We start from the raw sequence: 17,811 nt of genomic DNA on the forward strand, positions 1-17,811 counted from the left end.
ATTTGGTGCCAACGATGGTGAACTCTAAGGAGCTTTGGGCAGCTGAACATGCCTTTTTTTAAACAAATTAAGCAGTGGCATAGAGGAGCCATAAGCATCCATGCTGACCCACAGCAACAGAACGATGGCCAGGCACCTCGGCCCTCTGTTGTGCTTCGAGCAGTGCTTGATTTGTAAAAATAAATAAGAGACAGGGCCCACATCAGGAGGCCTCAGCAGCTTGCACCACCCATTGCCACTGCCAGCGCTGCCAATGACAGTACCAACACACCTACTAATCAGGACACTACTACAAGGGTGACAATTCACACTATTCCAGGCCCCCAAAGCTATAAATATGTCTTTTGCTGAAGGCATTAGTTGTTTTTAGTGTATGCTCAATGAATAAACAATTGTTGTCCTGCTCATCCTTAAATTATACAAACAGCGCCACCATGTGGCAGCTTTAATAACTGCTGGTGCCGAGCACCAGACCACCGGCTCAAATTAAGCACTGGTTGAGAGATGCGAGCCATATGAGAGGGTGAAGAGCCTTTGCCTCTCGGGGAGGACTGGGTACCATGGTCCTGAGGTGAGATAGCTTGGTTACATTTCCCAAGAGGAAGTGCTGTGCAGCCCATCCTAGTTCAGTGAGGGAATGCAAACCAGTCCTTGTGCATGACAGGGCGATTTAACCTCTTCGCCGCGGCAGGAATTCCGCCGCGGCGCTGGGAGGGTTTGGGGGCAGTTGCGGTGCCGCTGTGCTCGTGCCGGAACCACTCCGTCACGGGTGAGCTGTGCTCATGACGGAGTGGTTCCGTCACGTCTCCGCCCACTGCACTAATCGCCCGCACAGGCGGGGAATTAGCGCCGCGTGGGCGGAGCGGCTGACAACGGCCGCAGCATGACGGAACCACTCCGTCATGAGCACAGCGCACCCGTGGCTCATGACGGAGTGGTTCCGTCATGAGCACGGAAAGGGTTAATAACTGTTTATTAACCCCACCTGTTCCCCAAACTAAAATACACGACCTATTCAAGAGATGTTAGTAGGTAGCAGGAAGCACCAATTAGGAAGTAGAACTTCACTGTACAGAAGTTAACTTCTTTGGTTCTCTTCCTGCCCCTGACCTAATAGAGGAGCAAACCTAGAAAAATGAAAAGTTAATGTTTGGGGCAGTAGTGATTTGGGGGGGGAGGGCTCACGTGAAAATTATGGTATTGTTGAGGAGCCTATCTTGAAGCCCCCCCTCCCCACACCAAACACCATTTCAGACGATTGATGGACTACAGCAAACTATTAACCCAACGCGTCAGGTACATATATAGTGTTTCTTTCCAGAATTGATTAATGCAGTGTACATTCCGTCCCATTACTGAATGAAACCGAACTTGTTCCATTTCAGAATTGATCCAGTGTACATTTTACGTAATGATAAAGAACTTGTCACATTTCAGAGCTGATTAAAATAGCAACATTCCTTTCTATTCTAAGGCCTAAACAGACACATTCATTGCCGACTACAACATCTCACATTGATTTTCAATACCTAATGAAACAACGCTGAGTTCTTTCCATTACTGGAGCAAAATGAATTTCCATTATGGAAGACCAAGCTGACATACATTCTTTTAGGTGAACCTTCCACCCCATAGCTGAAGAACATAACATAAGTATAGCGCTCATTCACTCACAAAGAGACAAAGAAGGCTCTTGGCGCTATTGACAGACATATAGCCACTTCAATAGTGCTCATATTGTTGTACCAAAGCTGGAAGGATGAAAGGCTGAGTGGACCTGCCAAGATTTCAAACTTGTGGCCATGGGGTCAAACACAGATGCCTGGAGTGAATGTATTCATGCACTGAGCCACAACCCCATGCATGCTCTTTTTTTTACAATCCTGTTTATTCCAGGACAAAAACATTTTTCCATCCTTCTTCTTTCTGACTACAACAGTCTCCAAAACTAAACAAAACAACGTAGCTCATAGCCCACTGCCGAGGGGGCTAAACAAGTTGTTAAAGGCCCTGAACCCGAGTTATGGGCTTGAGCACAGGCGAGGGCCCATAACGAGGGAGAGGGCTTTCAACAACTGGTATAGACCGAGACAGAAGGGCTATAAGGCTATTAGAACATTCCACCCATGAGGGTTGAATCTTCCATAGTAACAAATGAGAAACAGAAAGACAAACTTTAGATTGTTGAACCTCCGGGCTTATGCCAGCCGTTGTTCGTCCTAAGCCAGTTCATTGTCTTCAATGAAGCGCTCAACATTCCAACGGTCAAATTCACATTTCTTTCTCTTACTTGAGCAAAACAGTTTACATTCCTTAAAATTACTGAATAAACCTGTCACACGCTGCCTCTCTTGAACAGAGCAGTGCATGTTACTGAATAAAATGTGTGCATTCCTTTAAAGAGACAATTTAACATTCGATCACCGAACACCTAACCAAAACTGGAAGGGAGTGTTCCTTTGAAAAATGTCCCCTTCCGACCCTGCCAGTGTCTTTCTAAAAAGAGTTCTCTGACCTATGAACACTGTGGCCTACTAATTCAGTGACCGTAGAGCCACATGCATCAAGTCTATTGGCTGGAAGTCTGTGACATCCACCGGCATCTGGACCTGCTCAGGCACTGTGCCATCGCCACTGTGGTCAAGGCAGTATGAAGGTTTGCCAGCCCAAGTCATGCTGAAGTATACAAAGAAGCGAAGGATAGAATGATTGAATTAATCTCAATCACTGGTAATTACACAGGGCCGCTTACCAGTCCATTGTTATTCTGCCCACCATGCCACCTCAGCTTGGACCCAGCCAAATGCAAAGCAGTCTTGATCTTGCTCCAATAGAAACTGTCCAGCCCGAACTGCTAGGCCAGGTCCTGCCTGAACCAGAACACAAGCAACTCAGGACCAATTTCACCCTTATTAGGGCTCATCGGGCGGATATAGCTTGGTACACCATTGTATGAAGCTTTGCATTGAAATAGCTATTTCAGTAGCACTCTAAATGGATTGTTTGATTTCTTTTTTTTTTTATTTCTTTTTGTTGCTTTAAAGAAAAAAAATCTGACATTCATTTGGTCAATGAAATGAGTCTTTTTTCGTCAACTCTCTAAATGGGACACTTACAGTGGAAAAGTCTCACACATATCTGGAATAGTAGCCATGCCAAGAAACCACCATTGAAACATCTTGTGGGGGGTCGGCATTTGAGAGCGCTTGCAAGATCAGGTCTTATACCCCCAACAGAAAAGATATGGTCAAAGAATTTCAACTTTGTCTTTTGGAACTCACAATTGTCTGCATTCGTAGTCAACCTTGCATCCGCAAGTAAATGACATACTTGTGTGAGTTTTATTGTGCTTTTTTTGTGTAGCTCCAAAAAACAATATGTCATTGCTATAATTGAACACATTCATAACAGGCTGCATAATATGTCGAATGACGTCTTTTAAAAGGGCTGCAGCCGATCGCACACCAAAACGTAGTCTTTTATATCGACACAGACCAGAATGTGTAGAAAAGGTACCTGCAATTTTCTTCGAGTTCCAACTGATGATAACCTTTCTTCACATCGAGGTGAGAGAAGGTCTTTGCACCATTTAAATGCGTTCTCATGTCAGCAGTGTGTGGACCCGGATGTCGTTCTCATCCAATGGCCTTGTTTCCCAGATGCATGTCAACGCATATGCGTAAAGCTCCTTCACTGTACTTTTTGGGTACTATCATATGGGAAAACCCCATGGTATGGGACTCGTAGACCGCTCAATGATATCATGCTTAAGTAACGATTCAAGTTCTTTTTCAACAGCATCTTGTAAATGAAAAGCAATTTGTCTATGTCTTTGAGCAACAGGATGGATGTCCTCATTCAAATGCAGCTTTACTTTCACTGTCTTAAGCTTTTCTAAGCCATGAAACAATGAAGGGAATTGGCTTACTATGTCACGGTGAGTATTCATGTTTTAGTTTACGTAAATCAGTCTCGAATCGGCTGCTGTGTTGAAACGGAGTAGACGGACACTTGACGCTGTACCTTGAAGCACATGAATGGTTGCTTTCACCTTCGTTTTCATATGTTTCATCATCACTACATATGAACCCTGACCTTTTAAGGGCATCGATGCAGCCCATGTATACACTTTGGTTTTCAATGGCGTGAGTTGCGGTAATGGAAACAATTCAATATATTTCTTCTCAGGCATGTTCATCAAAGTACCACTGTCGATGATGAAGGTATCGAACAACCATTTATTTTCAGTGTAATCTTCGGACAATGTTTGAATGACTTTGGTGGCGATGGGACCAAGGAACAGAGAGGAGCTGTAATAAAAGATGGAGGATAAACGGTGAAAGAGGGAGACAGAAATAGAAGATAAGAGGACTGGATCGGGTCAAGAGACAGGGAGAGGAAACCTGAGATGTGTAATTCAGATAGGGAACTGCTGTGATTAGTAACTGGTAATCTTCATTACACAATTCCAGCTTCTCCTCGTCAGTCTAGTTTCCCTCCCTCTAGGTCTGTTGCGCAGTCTCTCCTATATCGATGGGGCACAGCTTGAATATTACAAACCACTTCCGGTCTAAAGGCCAATATAATCATTTGGATCAGCTTTTAGGCATTCAACTCGTCAGGACTTATAAACGACATTGGTAAACAGGCTCAGCCCATGGAGTGGCGGTGCCAGAAAAAAAGATAACATCGCCTACAGGTGGCTATGACCTTTCTGCCCTCTGGTAGAAGAGATTGAAGAACCTGCTTGCTATGGTTAGTGGGAGATGTTATAGTTTCTGTCCTGGTGTGTGTCATTGAAAGGCCCTTAAATGGGTGGTGGTATGTGAAGTGTGAGGCAATCCCAGAGGGCAGGTTTGAGGCACCTAGGAAGTTCTGCTTGGGTCTAAGCTCTGAAAAAGTAGAGCGGCTGCAGATTTTTTTTTTTTAACATTTAGATAAATAAGCTTTATTATATTAGTCAAAAAATGATTACAACAAAAATGCTTCAGAAATACATTTGATCATGGTTAAAAACAGAAAAACCACCAAGAGAAGATTCTTTCTAAAATAACAATTAACAATTAGATCTTACAATGGTGTAAACCAAACCTAAAAATCTCATTGATGCATTTATAAATGAAGGCGGTCTCCCCGCCATCGTAACTAACTTTACCCTCCGCCATATTATGATGATGGGCAGACGTGTGGCGGTTGTAAAGACTGACTGCCATGCATCCGACGGGCTCCTTGAACCCAAGGGTGTGGCGGAGGGGCTCGTAGTCCCTACAATGCCGGCGGTGCCTACCAGGCACCGCCGTAGGGATTATGATGTCCCTTTCCGCCAGCCGTTTCATGGCGGGTTACCCGCCATGAAAAGGCCATCGGAAAAAGACATTAGGGGCCCGTAGAGGGCCCCCTTCCCCCTGGCCCTTGGTTGTGGGTGTTTGGGCCCTACATATCCCTGTACCATGTGGCAGGTACTGCATGGTGCCTGCCACGTAGTGCAGGGATAAGTAACATGTCTAGTTTTTACATTGCGGCGTGTGCTGCAGCCAGCAGCGCCCGCCACAATGTAAAATATAGGCATTGTGATCGCCATGGTGGCGGTCGCATTGTAATGCCTACTATGGGACCGCTGACAGCATGTCGGGCAGTCCCAATCCCCGATACGATGGCGGACAGACTGAAGTCCATCCTCCATCGTAATCAGCCCCCTGATTATTAAACCAGAGTTTGACAGATAAGTGTTCGGTTGCCATTGTTGGGATACTGATGGCTGCCTCAGGGCAGTATTGAAGAGCTTTGGCTGAGCTGTTTGGGTCGGCGGTCCAAACAGCAAGGGTGGAGGTCCGCGTTGTGTGCGGTTTCCAGTACCGCAGTAGCAATGGGTCTTGTGCCCCGGCCTCAGGTAGACATGTGGAGATGTGTATGGATTCGGCTTTAGGCTGGCATTTGTCCTACAGCTCCGATTGTAGGTACTCCAGAGGAGCTGTTTGTGGGTTCTATCAGTGGCAGGGCTTAGGTTGCTGCAGGACAGGTTTGTTGTGTGCAGCATGAATCGCTCGCGGCGCTCTGTACAGAACAATGGAGCTGCATGGTAGGAGTCAAGTGCGGTGTCTATCGCATGCTTGGGTCCTATGGGAGGCCAGGTCAGGCTGCTGGGAGAGATTGAAGTGCATTTCCAGAATATTGAATGAGCCCCAGCAGTGGAATGGCAGTGACTGCTATGGAGCGTGGTGGGGATGCATTGTCAACGCAGTGACTGCTATGGAGCGTGGTGGGGATGCATTGTCAACGTTTTGTGCAGTATCGATAAAGCAGATGATGGTGTGGACCCAGAGTGAGTTTCATTAGCGGATTTGTGTTGCGTTTCATTTCAGAAGAAGTGTTTTGGCACAGCTGTATCATTTCAGTTAATGGGATTGCAAAGGATGCTCCAGGCCAAAATTGGATTGAACAGAGACTCGGAACCAATTTCCACAATGAAACCAGCAGTGCCAACTAGTCTGGCTTTCACTTTGATTCCTGACTGAAACATTAAAAAAAAACACACTGCTGCAGTAGAAAAAACAGCACAAATGTTGCTTTCTGTATACAATGCACCTATGGACTAGAAAAACCAATGACTGTGCAGCATTTCAGTGCGCCTTTGAAATGTAAAATAGTCCCTAATGAAGTGCAAAGTCAGTACTTCATATGAGGTGGAATAAAACACCATAAAGCCAGTAGAATGAGGTAAGAGGCAAAGAGTCTCACTTCCGGCCATAAGTTATTAACTTCTTGGTCAAACGCTGCATCCTTAGTATTTTCTTCTACGTCACTTCGCTTTCGTCACCCTGTTCCAGGCCTGCTACGGCCTTAGTCTGTGAGCTTCTAAGATTATCACCTTGGGGTTGAAGTGTTGTCACCTTTTTCCCATCCACCTATGTGCTGTCTGCATGTGGCTGGAACACTAAACGTATTATCGTGGTTACTACTCATTATTACTCTACACTTATCTGTAACTCAGTGTGTAACACAGTAGAAAGTACAATCTAAAACAATATTAATGAGAATGGTATAGCACTATGGCCCCTCAGACATACTAAGCTAACTAAGAGAATAAATAACTACAAAGCAGGTCTGCATTGGGAAACCACCTCCCTACCCACCTCCTTGCAAAAGGGACATTACTTCCTCTTTTGCTCGACATGGAGGTAAAAACTGACCTACCTACTGTGAGTCTTTTTCTTAGTGGTACCTCCCCACCCAATACAACATCTGGGTGTAGGGATGAAAGTACAGACCCAGCAAAGCAATCTCCATTTTCCCCTCTAGCTCCATGTGTTTCCTTTAATTTGTAGGTCTGTTGTTAGCCAAGACCTTTCGATTTACTTAAATTATATGTAGAATATACTTATTTAAAAGGGCTTTCCACGACATCTGTTCATCCACTGGTCTGTTCTTGGCATTAACATTTTGCTTCTGCCCACTACAGCATACAGCACGGGGCAATGGGTCAGCCTATTTCAGCCACTGGCTAACTTGACTTTGAGTGACTGCATTTTGCCCTTTGACAAGAAGCACATCCACACACAAGGTAGTTCCCTTCAGTGCAAGTGTTTTTGTTTTCATTTTATTATTACTTTGGTGTTGCCTTTGTTGGCAGAACCTGATGTACTAGCAGAGCACTTTCTACCAGATGTGAGTCCAGGGCACATTCCAGCGTAAACATTTTCTGTGTCCTGCCAAAGGTTTTCTACATTCTTTTGTTTATTAGACTGCTGCTTTTTCACATCACACCTGCAGCTCACATGAACTCTGAATATGATCTCATGAGAGTGCTCTATTGTTGCAACCCTAACTGTCTTATCTATCTGTCATGCCTTCTTTCTATCCTTAATTCTTTCCTTCCTTCATTCCGTCTTTCTTTCCTTCTTTCTTTCGTACCTCTTTTCTTTCTTTATTTCCTCTTTATTTTCTTCTCTATTTCATTCTTTCCTTTTTCCTTCTCTTTCTTTTCTTCCTTTGTTCGTTAATTCTATTCCTCTTTCTTTCCTTCTTGTTTCTTTCCTTTTTACTTTCCTTCCTTCTCGTTCATCCCTGTTTCCCCCTTTCTTTGCTACTTTCTTTTTCATTTTTTTCCTTATTTTTTTCTTTACTTCCTTTTGCCTACCTTCTTTCTTTCTTTCCTTATCTTTTTCCTTCTATATTTATTTTCCTTTCAGTCTGCCTTTTTTATTTTTCTTTCCTTCATTTCTTTCCTTCCCTCCCAAATGTGCTGTTTAAATTCTATGTTAGTCAAGACCTTTTGATTTTACCTACAGGGGTTTCAGCCAGTCTATTAGTCTGTGGTTTTGTCATTCACTTTTTTCTTCCACCCACTCTAGCATCCATGAAAGGGCAACGTGTCAGCCCACTTCTGCTATTGGCTGACTTCACTATGAGTTGAAGCTTGCTGCCCTTTCCCAAAGAGAACATCAACACACAAAGTAGTCCCCTTCAGTGCCAGGGAATACTAGGCCAATGTGTGCTTTTTTTTTAGACCAAAACAAACATTTTGCTTTTTGCCAATGTTTCTGTTTATATTTATAAGGGCCTGGCTTCTTCTCAAACAATAACATTTTGCAAAAACCATGACAAAAAAACAAGAATTGTGAAAAGTATGAAGTCAAATGACAGACCTATTGGCTTTGCCAATGCTTGTTGTTTTTTGGGTGTATGTTTTGGGGCCCCTAAGCCTAAAACACCTCAAATTGCAGATCTGGTTTTGCTCCACATGCATTCACCTTGTAGTAAACCCTCTTCAATTTCCTCTGTACACGCACTGTCTGGTGGCAGCCCAACTCGTTTTTTGGGGTGCTTAGCTGCCCTTAAAGGAGCTGGCTATTGGCCTCCGCATGTTAAATTAAGTCCACATGTATTGGTACAGACAGTTTTTCTTCCATGCTTATTTTTTAAAATATTTATTAAATTATTACAACCAGTGCGCATGTCTATCAATGTTGCCATCATTACCATGCATTAGAGGAAAGGCTATGCACACATTACCAGTACGCCATTGTTAGGGTTACCTGTAACTGTTTGACCACATTTACTTTTAAAGTAAGAATGGTTTTTGCAAGATGGAGGATGAATGCCCACAAGGAAACCCTGTCCCCCACATCATCTTCCTGCTCATCCTTTGTTTCAGTGAGTATGGAAATAATGCACATAATTTCCCAACACCGAAGTACCTGGAGGGGATTGTCTGACAGAATACCGATGAGAAAAATGTTGTGTGAACAGAATATCATGTCAAATATATCAAGGACCAAAATCTCGACAGGGTAAGTGCAAATAGATGAGTTTATATCGAAGATATAAAAGATATATATATATGGTTATATATCTCTTATATCTGCAAAGTACGTAGATGTGGAGTTAAGAATAGTAAATATATATGTAAATATATATACACACACACATATATATATACACATATATCTATATACAAGTATGCATATTGTCAAGGTCATTATATGTGGAAATAAGTATAGTAAAACTTTGCTTACCCGTACAAACTCACTTTCACAATTTTTTCGGACTTCATATTCTTGACACAATATTTTGTCCACACCATATGCTTTCTCCAATATTTTGTCCAAACATCTCAGAAAGGGACTTTGTTTCACCTGGGTAGATCTCGATCTGCAATCCAAAGTCCTCTTTCAGGGCAGAAAACATTTATGTATTTATTAATGTATTTTTTTGTTAGAGTCGAAGAAACAGTCCCAGCTCTATCACAATATACCATCTGCTGTAGACCGAGTCCTTTGAAATGATATTTCTGAAGTGTCTCAGAAAGATCTTAGGGTTGGGTTTGTTGTGGGTGACTGTTTTTTAAGTAGTGTCAGACAATTTAATGGAGACATAGAAGTGTTAATAATTTTAAAATCCATTTCAGCATTTAGAACTATTAACACTTCTTAATTGGACAGCAAGCTATAAACACCCAGAACAGAACGGATATACTCCTCCAACTCGCTCACAACAACGATGATAACACACATTTTCCTAAAACTGGAAAACCCGAATGAGCAAGACCTGACTACTGTCCCTGTGCTACCAATGAGTGAATACTGAATAGGCCTGGGCGTAGTTCGTGGAGTTTTGTGACGTGGAACTCCACAAAGTTACAAAAAAACTCTGCGAAGTTCTGCGAGTGGCGGAGTGCAGTGCGAACTGCAGTGTGTGCTTGTATTCCTGCAGCTCTGGTAGAATTTCTACCCGAACGGCAGCTCACGCTTGTGAACTTACCATTCACTGTCGCGAACTTACCGTTCGCAAGCGGGGAAAAAAACTCCACTGCACAACGCGAAGCGGAGTTTTCTGCACTCCGCTGAGTGCAGAAAACTCTGCGACCGGAGCGAAGTTCACCGCCCAGGACTAATACCGAATAACCACCTTAATCTTAGCTCCTCCAAAAAAAGAGATCCAGAGCCGGGGAGACTGGAAGACCAACCAAGATAAAGCAATGTGGGGGATGGAAGTTAAAACCCTACCACTGACATCAAATAAAGTTGGAAATTGTGAAGCAGTCACATGCTGTAATTCTTCCTACATCCCTTAAGAGAATATGTTGCTAGAAGCGCCTTCTGCATCTTGTAAACTCTTCAGCACATTTTCCTCCACATATACTTCTCATCAGAAACTGCAGAGCACTATCACTGTTGCGACCGCTCTATGCAAATCGTCATTATGCAGGGGCCCTACTATTCCACTCTTTGCTCATCACTAGTTCTATACTGGACTTGTCCACAAGATGTACTGGGTTGTCTTTGTATGCTTAGATAAAGAAATAAAAATAATTTAAAAAGTTAGATTTTTTTTGCCTTTTATTGCCATATAAATTGAATGTCTTCACCGCATAATGCAGGGATACTTGACTGGACATCTATACCTGTTTTTAAAATAGTTTTTGCTATTCCTTATATATCAAATAATGATTTCAGTCTTGCAGGTATGGTTTCTTTGAATGTTTCTTGCAGTTAATGTAGTTTTCTTGCATTGTTTGTTGTCGCGGCAGGGCGATTTTTATTACTGTTGATTCAGTGTTAAAATATGTGCACTTTATCTTTTAGGTGTAATTTAAGAAGTTGTTGTGTGATAATGAATCTGCGTTATTATATATTTGCTTGGTTGTTCTATTGGTTTTTGGTTGTTCAGTGAATGTGTGGTTTCTACTTTTCTTTGGTGCATTTTATGGTGAGCTTGTGTTTTCCCTTTTGTAGATTAAATATGGAGAGTATGCCACTGTTTTTCATGTGGGTTTTAGAGATGTTTGCAGTGTATTTGTTTGGGATATTTTTCCTGGTGGATGTAGTTTCCAGTGTTGTTGATGCGTTTGTAAAAATGTAATTTGTCTGGTAATATAGCTTTGAGGTTTGTTGCTAATGGAAACTACTTTCTCTCTCGTTGGTCTGGTTTCCAGAGATGTTGCTAAGCGTATTTTGAATGTCTGGTGTGTATAGGTGCAGTTTCTGTTACCTAAAGCTAGGCATGGGGGAAGACCCTGGATATTCTCTTCCATGTGTTATTGGTGGGGTTGCTCCTGGTGTTTCTTCTCTCTTTTATGATTCATTCTTTTGTGATTCATTTTGTGTTTGTAGGTGTCTGCTGTTTTTTACAGGATTGATTTAAGTGAAGTTGTTGTACAAGTGTGTGACATATTTTCTGACATGATAATCCTTTTAGAGCTGCTGTGAAATGTTTCTCCTATTTTAGCTTCTGTGGTTGTTGCAGTTTGATAATGTTCTGTCACTCTTTTAGTTTCGATTCACAAGTTACAGCTGTGTTCTCTACTTGCTTGCTATAGTTGCTGCTGTGTATTTGATTGACAAATTATATTTTATATAGTGCTTTGTTTGCTTCTTGAAGGTGCAACTGTTGGGATGTCTGTTGTGTGTATGTGGATGATTTGTTTGGCATACTGTCTGTTTGTTGCACATGTATTATGCTGTCTATCTTTTCACGGTGTCTGGGATTTCTTTCTTGTAAATGTAGTTTACGGGTTAGAGTGTTTGCAATGTGTTTCCTTCTCATGTGGCTGTAGATTCCGTTATTGTTTTTGTGGGAGTCCTTCTCTCTTTTCTCGTGACCTACCGGCTTCATTTCTGTCCTTAACAGTATCTTTTCCCTTTTTTTCAGTCTGTGTTGTCCGCTGCCAGAAGTTCCTGATCTCCAGAGTGGGTGAAGACTGGATATTCCTGATTCTCCTTGGCCTGCTGATGGCGCTAGTGAGCTGGGTCATGGACTTTGCCATTGCTACCTGTTTGCAAGGTGAACGCATTAGAGGGATGATAGGAGGCGTGCCCCTCCATCCATGGTGCAAACTCACACGTCCAATCCAAGTGCCTCATGTGATGGCCACGTGAATGTGATGCACTTGAGATATCTTGGGCCCGATTCACAGAACTAACTTAAGACAAAATCCTAAACTTACTACCATTTTCGTATTCACAGAAGGCACTTACTCATTTTGGTATTCACAGAAGACACTTACTCACTTCGGTATTCACAGAAGTTAGGAGTCCTAACTTTAGGACTCCTAAATGCCTTCTGTGAATACCGAAAGTCTTAAAATTAGGATTTTTCTCAGTTTAGGATTCCTAAAGATAGGACTCCTAACTTTACTACTACTAAATTGTGAAAAATCCGAATTTTAAGACTTTCGGTATTCACAGAAGGCATTTAGGAGTCCTAAAGTTAGGAGTCCTAACTATACTACTACTAAACTGAGAGAAATCCTCATTTTAAGACTTTCGGTATTCACAGAAGGCATTTAGGAGTCCTAAAGTTAGGACTCCTAACTTCTGTGAATACCGAAATGAGTAAGCGCCTTCTGTGAATACCAAAATGGTAGTAAGTTTAGGATTTTGTCTTAAGTTAGTTCTGTGAATCGGGCCCCTTGTGTCCAGCCCCACTGCAGATAGCTAGATGTTAGAAAAATCTGACATAAGCTCCAGTTCATCTAGAAGAAAACAGACCAACCTAGTTGTGACTCAGCACCATCAGGTTTCCTGAATGTTAAGTAAAGTCACCAATCTGATCTCAGATGCTAAGACGTTCCTGAGGTCAGAGTTTTGTTATAAGGATCCACTTCCCAAGTTAGCATGCTTATCACTAAGCAGGAAAGCGTCCCACTTGGAGCTGATAAAACATCTGATGATTATCTGCGATAATTTGTCTTTTTAATGCATTTCTGTGCTTGACTGTAATTGATTGTTAACTATTGCCAACGAATATCCTTCAAGGCTCCTGTCAGTGTGGTAGCCTGGAGCTGAGCACTTAAGGTCTCTTACAATGACTTCTCCAGCCTGCTCTTTCAGTAAAGGTTCCATCCACCCCCTGCACCTTTAGATAATAAGCTGGTTGCAAATAAGTGCGCTGACTCTTGTCTCCATAGAAATGGACAGTTTTAGCATCCTCCAACCTTGGTAACAGTTGCCAAGGCATGATTCTCAACAGTGAAAAAGAATATTTTGCTTCAATATATCAGATAGCTTTCTTCACTTGCAAGGAGAAATTATGTTTTTGGGTATCAGCCAATCCAGTTTTTTTTAGATCCAAGACTGATTCCAGCTGTAGGGGTCACAACGTCTTTTCACACTTCGTGTCTGTTAGCTATATAAGATTTAATATTAAAGGCTAAGTGAGGTGACGGGGTGGACATAAAAAACAGTACAGACAGACAAGGACCCCGCAGCACCCACATGCAGCACAATGTAGACTGGCCTAGCTTCTCTATACGTATATACATGGACCGCCCTTGTACATACGAGAAAAAACGATTTGAAGGTTGTGTACAGGGCCGGCTTTAGTGCTGGTGGTGCCTGGTGCGACAATCATTTTTGGTGCTTCCCCACCCATGACCACCTCCTCGGATTTACTCACGACCACCAGGCGTAAGTGCCCCTCATCTCTCCATAGCTCCTCTCTCACGCACATTTCATTTGTTTTAAAGCACTGGTAAAGGCAAGGCTGACTTTACTAATAAGAATGTAAATCTACCTAAACAAACACTTTTCAGCAACATCAGTAATAGATAATGAAAGACTGGGCAACAACACAACCTCTAACCTATTTTATGCAGTTTGCATGCAGCTCTTTGATGACAGTTCAAACAGTCACTGTTCTATATCAGGGTTGTATCTTACGAACTGTAGTAAAAAATAGATCTCTGTGACAGAAGCAGTAATCACTCAGCTATCCACATAAAATACAGATCTGTTCTTTGCAGCCGGCATATTATCCCTCTGTGCTACTTTATGGCAAGTCAAAAATGCCCCATGACAAAACTGATCTCTCTCTATCTAACTGAAACATTAATCACAAGAGTTATCTTGACATTTTTATTGCTGCCTGAAAGCTAGATGCAAAAGGAACTCTTCTGAAGGTGTTTTTAAATTGTAAGCTATTGCTAAACACAGCACCCCCCTTGAGGTCAGAGCACCCTCCCCAGGTAAGTGCCCAGTGCGGCTGCACCAGTCGCACTACCATAAAGCCGGCCCTGCTTGTGTTGATAGTTCATCCCCTACCTCTAAAAAACTACACCTTCAATAAAGAAAACAAAAAAATCCACTTAGTAATACCGTCTGATGATGTGCCGGATATGGCTACGTGGTTATCGCAGCACTGTCTTGGCGCCGTGATCTGAAACCAACCTTGGCTGCTGTTCTTTATTTATCAAACTTTAGAAAGAATACTTTTAAAAAATGAACACTTTATCCTAGATTTTCAAATAAAGTGTTTCCCTGCTGGCTGGTGATTCTTTGGCTAATGTGTTGTAAAAAGAAAGCTCTTTTAGCTTTAAAGAACAGGAAATTTACATTCTTGAAACCTAAAGGGGCACTATTGGCTGTGGTCGATGCACAAAGCTAAATACAATCTTTGGACATTAAATGACAGGGAGACTCCGACAAAAATTAGGTTTGCTGTTTTTCATCACCTGTGTGATTTTTTTTTTTCTTTGATGTGTTGGTACCAGTAAAGTAGATGTATTGCTGGAGTACCACCTAGCTCCTCTAGAGGGTGTGATTGGACGTCCAGGCTTCACAGATGTGTTTTGGCTATGAGATAGCCACGTTTAGAGTACATTTGGGTCCCATGGTTAATTTAACTCCCCTGGACTTCTTTTGACAATTTATGAAGCAAAATCTTTTTTGAGCAGATTTAGTGAGAGGTATTTTGCAGCCCAAACCAAATTCTGGATTGTGAGCTAGTGTGAATTAAAGTATCTTGTTGGAGTTCAATGACTGCTTTAAAAGCAACATTTTTGTAGTTGGCCTGTCCTTTTTTAAATATTTGTATCATCACGCTCTTAATTGAACTTTTCAGAATTGCCCTCTTTTATGGCAACTTGCCCATCAACTTTGAGTATCAGGAGGGATTTGCATAATATGTACTATAATTTAATGCATATATATTTTTAACTTAAATAATTTTACTGATCGAACAGTAAAGTACCAAGGTTACAATAAAGCATAAGATGGAACAGTAGAGTAATAAAACGTACATCATCAAAAGATATTATAGTAAGGGACAATGTAATACAAAGATGAGAAAAAAGGGGGTAAAGAAACCATCTTATGGATGAAAAACGAGTAAAAAGAGTTAAGGGTACTTATTAAAACAGGTAATAGCGGAATACATTTTTTGTTTTTTAGAAATAAGGAAGACGAAGAAAGAAAAATAGGGAGGAAAAAAAAACCAAGAAAAGAGGAGAGAGGAAGGGGAAAGATGAGATAAGTAATTAAGGTATGGAAGGGTGGGAAGATATCATTTTATATTTTATTTTTTTTATTTTTCAAGTGCAACATACATCAGAAACTCCTTGTTGGTTCTACCTTAAGGCATAAATCTCATCTTGAGTGAGGAGCTGAGCGACCCAAGCAAATTGTGCAACCAGCAGTATAGTAAGTGTTTCAGGGGTAGAGGGATTAATGGACACAATCTTTAGCGAGTCCCTTTTCCGGGCACAAACGGCAATAGTAAAAGGCATGTTTCTGACCGTATACATGGCGGTCGCATCATAATATGGCGGTCGCATCATAATATGGCGGGTGGAGTCACCGACTACTTGTTGGACGGTCTCCATCCGGCTGCGATGGCGGTCGGACACTCGTACAACCACTATCGTAATGCGGGCCCATGTTTGGTGTTGATGGGTGGTTTAGAGAGAGTGAAAAGCCCCTTATTGTGGTGTTCCACAAGGGGATGAGAGTTTGCCACCCGAATGAGTGAGTGGAGTGTTTGCATCTCGCTCCGTTCCATGCCTAACCGTACCGACATAAAGAGCTCTGTACTAGAGGGCTAAACTAAAGCTGGTCTTTAAATTCACCAGAGCCATCGTGCAGTGAACTCAAATTATGCAACTGATTCCCTTACCTTAATATACTCAAACACGCCTGTGTCAGAAAAAGTAAATTAAATTGCAAGCAAATGAGATAGTAGCATCACCAATCAATGAAATTAAGAAGCATTTAAATGTGCCACATAATCTATGAACAGTTTTAAAGCCTTTTATGATGGAAATGTGGCTGGCCATGAGAAATTAGAGTTTTCCAGGTAGAGCAACCATTGTGTGGGTCCAGTCCTGTAATCCGGCATGGGTCAGGCAGCAGATCCAAGAAAAAGTCAAAAATCTGATAATATCTAAAAGAAAGGTGATTATTTAAGACAGGGATGGATAATTCTGGGTTTTTATCATGATTGTGTGTCTGATGCATTCTTGAACTTGACTGAAAGTTGACCTTTTACATCATCTCAACTAAGGTAATTTAATAGGCTCTTGATTTCTCATAAGCTGTCTAAGATGAAACTTTGTAATGCAGAACGTACAAAAAGAATGAAAATATTGAATACAAAATTTTGTGATCTGGATTTCAGTGCCGTGGGCAATTTCAGAATAGGAGTAAGTTAAATTTGCCGAGTTGAATTCTGCAAACTTCGAGATTTATTTTTTATTTTTATTTTTTTATTTAAATAATCTCTTACTGTCAAAGAGTTTGAGAAATTTAAGAAAAAAAACAGTATTTTAAATATCAAAAAACCTACATTTTGGTAGAAGAATTCTCCTACAAAACTCTGTGGGAATCATCAACAGGCCAAGTTTTCCCATGGTGGCAAACTTTGAAACCCTTAACATAGAACCACCAGCATTAAATTGCGTACAGTGGATCTCAGAAGACTGTAGGAGAGAGTACTTAGCCTCCGGAGAGGACCAGGGTTGGCACTATTTTATATCTGATATACCTCCTGCACAGGTAGATGAGGTTCTGAAGAGGTGAACTCATGCTGAAATGGAAGTGAAAGATGTGCCCTTAGTTTTAGAAGAGAACTTTACATAAAGTGAAACTAATGCTTATAGTAAAATGGAGAAAGGAAGATGTCCACTAGATGGTTGTGCTGCAGGTGAGAGTTTAATATGCCTGAGTAAAGGGGAACTAAATGCAGACATTGCTTAAGAAAGAGAACAACGGGTGATGACAGTACCTTCCACCCACAAAATGTATCATTCTGTACATAAGACAACATGAATAAATCTCTTCCCCCTTTTCATATCTTCGTCATTGCAGCTATGGCTTGCATATCATAGGATTAAGATGAGGGCAGCTAAACTGATGAAAGCAAAAAAGGAAAGGTTATACTGCTGAGGGCTGGTTCTATAAAGCCAACTTGTGGAGCAGGATGAGACTAGGCGAATGGCTTCCATTGGTGACACTGTAGGGCATGGTCGGAAGAGGTGATTAGTTTCCATTTCTGACACTGCATAGCATGGTCGGGAGTGGTGAATCGTTTCCTTTACTA

At 41.7% G+C, this 17,811-nt stretch overlaps 1 protein-coding gene across 2 annotated transcripts in view; it reads left to right on the top strand.

Moving 5' to 3' along the window:
• The window catches only part of CLCN2 (chloride voltage-gated channel 2), a 580,205-nt gene that overhangs the window by 279,711 nt on the left and 282,683 nt on the right, over nucleotides 1–17,811 (top strand). For both annotated transcript variants that reach the window (XM_085635528.1, XM_085635529.1), the window contains exon 3: nucleotides 12,151–12,282. In XM_085635528.1, coding sequence (XP_085491654.1) covers nucleotides 12,151–12,282 — 132 coding nt within the window. The remainder of the gene's footprint in view (nucleotides 1–12,150; nucleotides 12,283–17,811) is intronic.

Source organism: Triturus cristatus, chromosome 11, assembly GCF_964204655.1.
Source record: "Triturus cristatus chromosome 11, aTriCri1.1, whole genome shotgun sequence".
Taxonomy (NCBI): domain Eukaryota; kingdom Metazoa; phylum Chordata; class Amphibia; order Caudata; family Salamandridae; genus Triturus; species Triturus cristatus.